This window comes from Alexandromys fortis, unplaced genomic scaffold (assembly GCF_014885135.2).
Source record: "Alexandromys fortis isolate MF-2015 unplaced genomic scaffold, M_Fortis_MF-2015_v1.1 scaffold_7, whole genome shotgun sequence".
NCBI classification, from domain to species: domain Eukaryota; kingdom Metazoa; phylum Chordata; class Mammalia; order Rodentia; family Cricetidae; genus Alexandromys; species Alexandromys fortis.
The window spans coordinates 23,073,956-23,083,235 of NW_026067920.1; the positions used below are offsets into that span (position 1 = coordinate 23,073,956).

General features: G+C 50.7%; 2 protein-coding genes across 2 annotated transcripts in view; one reads left to right on the forward strand and one right to left on the reverse strand.

Moving 5' to 3' along the window:
* B3gnt2 (UDP-GlcNAc:betaGal beta-1,3-N-acetylglucosaminyltransferase 2) overlaps positions 1–4,408 on the reverse strand; it is a 23,730-nt gene extending 19,322 nt beyond the window's left edge. The window contains exon 1 of the mRNA XM_050140945.1: positions 4,202–4,408. The gene's annotated coding sequence lies outside the window, so the exon portion shown is untranslated. The remainder of the gene's footprint in view (positions 1–4,201) is intronic.
* LOC126500687 (serine/arginine repetitive matrix protein 1-like) overlaps positions 1–7,840 on the forward strand; it is a 14,011-nt gene extending 6,171 nt beyond the window's left edge. Inside the window, exons 2-5 of the mRNA XM_050140769.1 lie at positions 2,396–2,580; positions 3,749–3,985; positions 4,045–4,848; positions 5,431–7,840. Coding sequence (XP_049996726.1) covers positions 2,396–2,580; positions 3,749–3,985; positions 4,045–4,824 — 1,202 coding nt within the window. The 3' untranslated portion in view covers positions 4,825–4,848; positions 5,431–7,840. The remainder of the gene's footprint in view (positions 1–2,395; positions 2,581–3,748; positions 3,986–4,044; positions 4,849–5,430) is intronic.
* The last annotated feature ends 1,440 nt before the right edge of the window (positions 7,841–9,280 follow it).

A 9,280-nucleotide genomic window follows, 5' to 3' on the forward strand; every position in this document is an offset into this window, starting at 1 on the left:
GGGGGGGGGGGGGGGGGGGTGCTTCTCTCTGAGATCCAGGGGTTGAACTCACACAGTCAGGTTTGATGGCAGGCACCCCCATACTCACCGAGGTATCTCGCCCACCCAGGTATCTTAGCTGTATCGTTTGCTTTAATTTTCCTAGCATCTCATGGTTCAGGGAGGCCAAGCAACACACACATCATCACAGAGCTAGTGTGGTAAAACCAGGTTCAAACTCCACTGTTTATAAAACACTATGTGTGCTAGGACTGATTCTAATTAACTAGAGGTCAAGTAAAACCTACCTACAGCGCTGTAAATGACATTTGCAATGACGTCACCATCAAGGGCAAGCACAGAAGCCTTTAGTGCAGCGGAAGTTCCTACTTCTTAACATAAACAGGTGCTCACACTCACGTGTTCAGCACAGGCTACATTATGTCATTAACAAAAAGGAAACCCTTGGTCAACTGACTCCAAGTTCATGGTCCTAACTACCAAACCATCTTTTCACAGTTCACAGGGCCTTGCTACATTCTTAGAACTGATTACCTTGGTTACTAAGGGTTTTGGGTTTTTGTTGGTTTTTTGTTTGTTTGTTTGTTTGTTTGAAGAATCTAAACAAACCTAGTTTAAAATGTCACAGAATGAAAAGTGTAAAGTATCGATTTCCTGACTACTGGGAATTTCCCCTCAAGGAGAAAAAGCAAAACAAAACCAAAAGAAAACACCCTGCTGAAGGGAATGTCTATAGAGACACAGAAAATAATTTGTGATAATTTATTACATTTACATAAAATATGGACACCTAAAAGTACCATAAATGTTAAAATACACATTATATTTAATCAGATACAATGCTGGCTCTCAAAAAATTGGGATTTTGTTACAATAATGAAGCCAAGCCAAGCAAACAAAGCTGGCAGCAAAAGTAACAACTTTACAATACTGGCAACATACAGGTGAGACAAATAGGAAACTCAGCAGGGCTAACTTTTTCCAGGAGGAACTGCACCCGGAGACTCAGGAACCAGTCCATCAAACTGTAACTGCTTGAGTCTCAGGCTCTGTTCAGACTGGCAAAGCCTCTCTACCAGTAGGTGATGATGAAATGATTACATCAATTCTCAAAAAGCCTCACCCCACACACGCACACACCCCTTATCCAAACAGTAATTGCCTCTCTAGAGAGGCAGAAATTCATCCTGCCATTTTAATATATTCATCAAGTACCCACTCCAGAAGGGGAGAAAAGACAGCTGGAACTACATCTGGGGTAGGGCACGGTGAGCTGGGCCTGGGGTTAAGTGCTCTCTCCTTACCTGAGTAATTTCTGGTAAGTAATTAGGAAATAGTTACTGCTTTGGAAATAGTTGCGCCTCATTCAATTCATGCTTTAATCTGTACACAGCATAGAATGCCAGACAACTGTGACCCCAAAGCAATTACAGACGACAAAAGCCTGCTATGGTAAGTTCTGAGAGTTCTGGTAATTTATATACCACTATTTGGGCGTTTTAATGGGTTGTATTACCAAATAGTAGCCTGGTTGCAAAATCTCAAAACTCTACTTAGTAATTTTTGAAGTATGAACAGACTGTCTAATAAAGCTGTTTTAAAATGCCCGAAAAGTCAAATAACATGTCCATTAAACGAGTTAGGAAAAATTAATAGTACCCACCCAATGTGTCAAGATAGGTCTGATAGAGACCCAAAATTATGGATTATTTTGTTTGTTGTTGAGATAGAGTCTATGTAGCCCTGGCTCTCCTAGAACTTAAAAGATCTGCTTGCCTCTGCCTTCCCTGTGCTGATATTAAAGGTATAAATAGGCCCCACACCTGGCCCTAAATTATGGCTAAAAACAAAACAGTAGCCATTTCGAAGTTTACTTGAGAAACAAAGACTCATCCTTTCTCTCCTTCATTTGAGAAAGCCCCCCAAATTTCTAATATAGAGTATCCCAACTTTAAAACCAACCAGCATCATTTTAAGATGAGCAGTATTTGGTCTTGTCTCCTAATACAACCCTTAAACATACACACACATTTGAACAAACAGTATAGTGGAAATTCAACAGTAAATTATCCATCCCCCTTTCCCATTTTTAGCGTAACTGTAATATGTTAAAATTAGGGAAATCTAATTTTTTTTTCATTTTTTGGTTTTTCGAGACAAGGTTTCTCTGTGTAGCCCAGGCTGGCCTAGAAGGTGGTGATTAGCTAGCCTCTGCTTCCAGAGTACTGGGATCAAAGATATGGACCACCACGCCCTGCTTTGAATTTTTTTTAAGTGTATCTTCAAAACCATAAGCCATCTCTATGCCCAGGCCTTACAAAAGCAAAGGGACTAGGCGAAAGCAATTCATAAGCAAATTATGTTTGTTTTTCTCTAAGACTACCTCATTCCTTAGGTCTCAAAAACCTGCTACCTCCTCCATCTGTCAAGCTTGGGCGATTTCAGCTAGACAAATCTGAACGGTTCCAACAACAGATCACTGTTTTTGGCAAGCGGAAGCTGAACCAGCGGGAACTTCGCTGTGATCTCTTTAAGCACTTAAGCATCCTATTAGTCTTCAAAAACAACCGTACAAAGCAAGTATCCCGTTTCTGAAACTAAGTTGGGGAAACAAGGCTCACGCTAACTTGTCACTTAACAGCACGTGGCAGAAACAAGCCCAGTGAAGGGACTTAAGTTTAACGGAGAATTCGGCATCCTATTATATTTGCCATCTGCACAAAAACACTAGATTAAGAGCGGCAGACAAGGTCCCGAGGGGGAAAGCAGTATTCACGCTGGAAAAGAAGGTTCAAGCGATCGGCTGATTAAAAAAGACCACCGCGCTGGAAAGCGCGGAAATTACTCAAGCCAAGTTCTACGGGGCTCCGGCACACTTCTTTGGTCTTAAAACCTAACCAAACAAAGAGCTCTCGGGCTGTGCGTAAAAACTCCCCGGTTCGACTAGGTTTCATAATCTCTATTAAAAAGAAACCGAAGTCGGACTAGGACAGGTGGAAGAGACCAGCAGGCCTCGGGCGGGTCCCTCGCGGTGAGAGGTTTGAACCCCACTGGAGCGCACTCTGGGCTGGGCCCTGGTCCCACCCTCCTAGCTCAATCTGTTATAACAGGAAGCCTATTTTCACCCACTGGCTTTGAAACCTGAAAAGCACGGCTTACGGGGGGGGGGGGGGGGGGGGGGGGGGGGGGGGGGGGGGGGGGGGGGTAGAGGGGCAGAAGAACAGGTTTTATAATTCCCATCAGTCTGTCAAGTTGGGGGTGCTGACGCGAACACCGCAGGGGGGGGGGGGGGGGGGGGAAGAGGGGCAGAAGAACAGGTTTTATAATTCCCATCAGTCTGTCAAGTTGGGGGTGCTGACGCGAACACCGCAGGCAAGGGAGCAAAGACCAGCCGCCCTGCAGCCAACCCAGGTTACAAAATGTGTACAATACTTTTCAAGATGACCTCGCACGCCGTGACACTAAAAAGTAGCCGTCTTCACTGAACTTCCTTTCCACCTAAGACCCCACAGCTCAGGGGACCCCAAGCGAGTGCAATTAACCAGATGCTGGGTATCAGGTCCCCAAAAGGGTCCCCGCTCCGCAGGCGCGCCCACCCGCCACTCGCAGGGTCCGCTCCCCAGGCTCTGTCCTGAGTCTGGTTAATCATTCAACGCGGGCGGCGTGGAATATTTTATTTTAGAGGTCAAAGCGAATGGTTCTCCCGAAGTTTCACAGAAACCAGTCTTTGGGGACTCGGAGGTAACAGTGCCTGCAGCTTGGGGGAGGGCGCGGGTGGAAAGCGGCCGCCAGTAGCTCACAAACACCTGATCTGCCCCTGCGGCACCCGAGCCCGGCGCAGTGCGCGGGCGGGGCAGCACACCGCACGCGCCGCTCCCCCACCGCCCGGGCCCGCACCACCCGCGCGGGGTGCAGCGCGGGCCCCAGGGTGTCACTGCCCTCTCCCTGTGACAGCAGGAACAGCGGAGGCCGAGCAGGTGAAAAGGTCGGGGAGGAGGGGAAAAGGAGCGGTAGGTGAGGAGGCCGGGGAAACGATTTGCGGAGGCCAGGGAAGTGAGGAGCCGAGCGGAGGGGAGGAGGGCCCGAAGGAGCAGACACCGCAGGAGCCACGGAGGAGCGGCGGGAGTGCAGGGCGCCCGCACCGGCCGGAACTGGCGGCGGGGCGGGGACGCCGGGCCCGTGCCCACCCACCCGGCCCTACCTTGTCCGGGGGCAGCTCCAGCTCTGCGGGGCGGAGCGGGAGACCGCGGCCGCATCCACGTCCCAGCCGCGCCTGCGGCTCAGCCCCGCGACCGCCGCCGCTCTTGCTCCATGCGCCGCGCGCGGATGGGCAGCCCGGCGGGGTCTGGGCGGCTCCGGCTCGCCTCGGCTCCAGCACTTGTTGCCGCGGCTGCCGACGCGCCTCACTCCCCGCCGCGGCTCCAAGCACCGCCGCCGCCTACGGCGTCCCCCCCCCGGCCCCGCCTCTGCCCGCCGCGCCAATCAGACGCAGCGCCACCCGCGCGCGTCACCGCCGGAACGGCCGGGCCCCACCCCGTAGCCCAAGTTTGGGGAAAGGCCGACCTCCCACCCTCCCGCCTGTCGGCGCCCGGGCCCGCCGGGCTCTCCGCCCTTCGTGACGCGCGGAAAGCCCTCTGCTACACCGAGAAGCGCGACCTCCAAAGATGCGCCCCCCACCCGCCCCAGGAAGTAGCTTTCCCCCACCCTGCTGAGACTCAGGGTCCAGTCCAAACTCCTCAACTCCCGGGGCCCCTCTGTGCTGTCGGCGCGCTGCTTGGTGAGAGTTTTGATGGCTCTTTCCGGCCAGGACCGGCGTGTGCCTAGGCCTAGACGGCTCCACCTTGGGAGGTGAGGAGAGGGAAACCTGGACCTAAGTGAACCTGACCTTTGCTCGCCGGGCACCCAGTCCCTGATGCCATCTGGCTGCTCAAAGCCCAAGGGTGGTGCCTGTTCGGCTCCGGGTCTTCGGGTTGTGAAGACATGGGTTTTTCCACGTGGTTCCACTCGCGCCTCGGGGAGGCAGGAATGCAAGATGGGGGTGGGGGCACCCAAACGGCAACGCCAGGAGTGAGGGCAGCCTGCCATCCCAACGCTGAGCCCTCATAACGCTGCTGGGATGGGCACTAACCACACCCACGCGCAAAGCGCACGGGACTCGCGGTGGTCACCCCTAACCCAGCGCCTTCGCAGCCTCTCCAAAGCGCTGCCTGCCAAGGTGAGGCCCGGTGGGGGAAGCCCGCGAGACCGGATGGAGAAGTCGCTCTAGTTTGCAAGGCTTGAGTAGGCCGGCCAGGCCGGCACGCCTTGAGCATCGAGACCGGGCGCGCCTGGAAGCTCCCCCTTCATCCTTATCGCCGAGGCCTTAGAACGACCCTCTAGAGTTAATCCCGCTGAGAAATTAACACTCCACACCTGTTTGAGTTTTTGCAGAAGACTGTCAGGCGGAGTTAGCCAAAGGGAAGCCATTATCGAGCGCTGGGGGTTGAATTTCAGCCCGCTGGACCACAGCGCTTACTCTCAGCGAAACGCAGCAGCCCACGAGTTGTTTTGGCTTCGTCGAGCCGCGTGGGTAGGGGGGGTCGTCCAGAAGAAGGAATTTTGAGTGGTGACTCTGGAAATGTTGATTGGCAGCCTCCAGACCGTACTGTTTTTTATGTTGGTCACGCTTCGCCTAAGAGCTACAGGAAGGCAACAAGTTGGATTTTTGTGTTGTCACACAAACGCTTAACCACTGTAACCCTGGACAAGAAAGGAACGGGAATTGTATGCCTTCCTTGGGTTTGAGGGTTCCCCCACACACACACACACACACGATTTTATTCATAATTCGGAAAGCAAATAAAACATTTGAAAAGAAGCAAATTAGAAGTTAGGTCTGTGTGTTTGATTAGCTGCCGGCCCCTGTTTTGACACATAAATACGGTGAAGAGACAAAGCTGGATTGTTCCATGCATCAGATGTTACTGTTTCCCTTCACTGCGCTCTCAGTCGCCACAGACACGCTTTCAAGGATTGCTAGCCGAGGAGTTTTGAGTAAAGTCAGCTGGCAAGCAACGGGGAAGTAAAGCCGGAGTCTTCCACAGCTGCCAAGAGCTAGCTGCCCAGGCCCTGAACTTTAAAAAAAAAGAAAGAAGGAAGGAAAATGGGAAGCGTTCTGTCCGTGGTGCCGTTGAGTGCCGCTGGAAGCATGCCAGCCAGCTTCCTCAGTGACTTTGGGGGATAACTCCGTGCTGGATTCCACACCCACTTAGCTATTGTGCTTACTCTTAGGTTATGACCCGGGTTCAACATCCGTAGGCAGAGATACACATTTAATAATTGTGCTGTCCAACGTACGTGTTGGGCGCAGGGCAAAGTGCAGGGACAGCAAACTCGACACTTTCTCTTGGAGCTCACAGCCCCCCTGGAGAGGTACTTAATAATTAAATGCACTGAAACTAACTATAATTTTGATATGGACGAAAGGAAGTGTAAGAACAGGATCATTTGTGTAAGAGTCCAAGGAAAGTGTCTTTTAAGCTTGGTTTTCTATTGCTATGATAAAACACCATGACCATGAGACCATGAGAAGAAAGGGCTGGTTTGGCTTACAACTCATCAGCCAGGGAAACTGAGGCAGGAACTGATACAGAGACAATGAGGAACCCTGTGGCTTGCTCAGCCTGCTAGGATTGCCTGCCTGGGACAGCACTGCTACCCGTGGGCTGCGCCCTTTCATATCAGGCATTAATAAAAAAAAAAAAAAAACGCACTGCAGACAATATGGGAAAGGCATTTCTCAAATGAGGTTTCTCTTCCCAGATATCTCTGGCTTGTGTCAAGTTGACAAACAGAAAAAGCCACCAGAACAAGAAGTTTCTAGCTCTAAGGGTGAAGGTGTAGAAACAAGCAGGGTTTGGGTGTTATTCCATGAGACATTTGAGGTAGAAATTATATTCTAAAATTTGCACTATAGGTAAGTTATCCTCTGCAATGTGAAGGGGGCAGGGCACAGGCAGGAGGGGGGTGATGGAGACAACAGTAGAGAACAGACGCCACAACAAAGGCTTGGGCAACTGCTCAGATCTGGAGGACTGGGGACAACTGCTCAGATCTGGAGGACTCGGGGACAACTGCTCAGATCTGGAGGACTCGGGGACAACTGCTCAGATCTGGAGGACTGGGGACAACTGCTCAGATCTGGAGGACTCGGGGACAACTGCTCAGATCTGGAGGACTCGGGGACAACTGCTCAGATCTGGAGGACTCGGGGACAACTGCTCAGATCTGGAGGACTCGGGACAACTGCTCAGATCTGGAGGACTCAGGAAACTAAGTGGTGCTGCTTCATCCAGATGGACGGCCATTTTCTGAGTTGGGGAGTCTCACTTGGTCAGGGCAGCTTGTGTTCTGGAGTAGCTGGTGTCGCTGTATGTGGAAGAGCAGCCTCGAGGAAACTCATACGTTCCAGGATTAGAATTATTAAGTCAAAATAACAAGAGATATGAGAGCATCAGAGGCAGAAACACAGAACAGCGTTGGGAGGGATGTTCAGTGAATACTGAATCCAAAATCCCTCCACCTTTATTTTCCACACACTTATATACTTCATTCCTAAAGGGGAGAGGGATGCAACAGACTTCATTAACATGCCATAAGGAATAGAGACTTGAATACTCCGACCCCTGGTTTAGTGGAGTGTATCCACTTCTATCCCCAAAATACGAGTTAACCACACCATAGGTCAGAATCTCTTGTTTGTAGCCACATCCGTTGTCAGCAACTTTAAAAGAGCAAAAATAAACTCTCTGACCTCCAGTCCAGGTGGAACAGGCTCACATCCGTGGGCCCTCACAACTGTAGCATGAAATACATGAGGTAGTCTAAGAGAACATACAGCTAGACGCATCCTGACAACTCTGACCTCAGGCATGGACAAAGTCCACACTCCCCGTGGGAAAGTGAGGCAGGGAGAAAGGAAGGAGCTTGGGGAGGTGGTTGTCACAGTCAGCAGAGCAAGCAGACTCAGCGGGGTTGGGGGGGCGGGGGGAACAGGAGTTAACAACTCTTAAAACGGCAGAGAAACCCAAATGACATGAGAATTGATACACACTTGGTTTAGAGGCTTGGGCGTTGTTGGGACTTTTGCAGGTCATGACTAGTGGAGCGAAGAATGGCGTAAGGAAGAAATGAGAGATAAAGAAAAGCACTAATGGGAGGGGGGAGAATGATGTCATTAGATTTTAATTTTTAAAAAATGAAAAAAAAAACAAATAAGAGCAATTACCCCCCAAATTATTTTTATTTATTTATTTTAGAGGTAAGTTCCAAGTGTGCCTAGAACTCTAGAAAAGTTTGTGAAGAGTCAGCAGTAGTCAGAGGCCTGGAGAGGTGGCTCAGTACAGTTGCTCTTGTGGGAGGGTCGATTCCCAGCTCCCACATGATGGTTCACAACTGTCCCTAACTCCAGTTCCAGGGCATCCAACGCCCTCTTCTGACCTCCGCGGATACCAGGCACACATATGCTACATGGACATACATTCAAGCAAAACCCTCATATACTAAATACATCTTTTTAAACATGCCAGAGAGGAACGTTATGTCAGCCATGGGCGGGGACTTATATGGTTATCCTTGTTTGTAAGGTAAAGTAACTTGAGAGTTTGTGAATGCAGACGGGAAGGAGCCACAGAGAAGAGGAAGTCAGAGCAAGGGAAAGACAGTGGACAGCAAAGGTCCTGTACCCAAGGCGGAAGATGGAGCCGGGGTTTAGGAGGAAAGGCTGCGCTCATGGGTGGGGCCTCATCTATGACCACAGGAAGGGGCACCTGACGCCAGGGAGGCTCGAGACAAGGCAAGGGCTCATGCGAGATTTGAAGAGAGGGGGAGAGTTTGGCCCAGATAACAGAGGGTTTGGGGGGGTCAGAACAATCAAACATCAAGAAAAGTCAGCATGACCATCCATTTGAAGTTGGTGCCTGTGGTCCTCCTTTGTGGTTTCCTCCAGCAGCTCAGCTGCCTGGTCTGGTCCAAACTCAGGTGAGGGAATTGTTAGAGCAGAGGAAGAGAGAAGTGAAGAGCCTGGTCCATGGTGATACATGATCAGAGAGAAAGGGCAAGAGACCAGTCAGCTCCGGTCACATAGGAAGGAGAGGGGGTTGGCCATGAGATCTGGATATTCAGAGGTGAACTTTGGGGCCATGGGTAAGGCAGAAAGAGGTAGGGGAGAGTAGAGATGAATGCCCTGGGAATATTGATACCAAGGTCACGAAATTAAATTGATGGAGGAAGGTCATTGGTT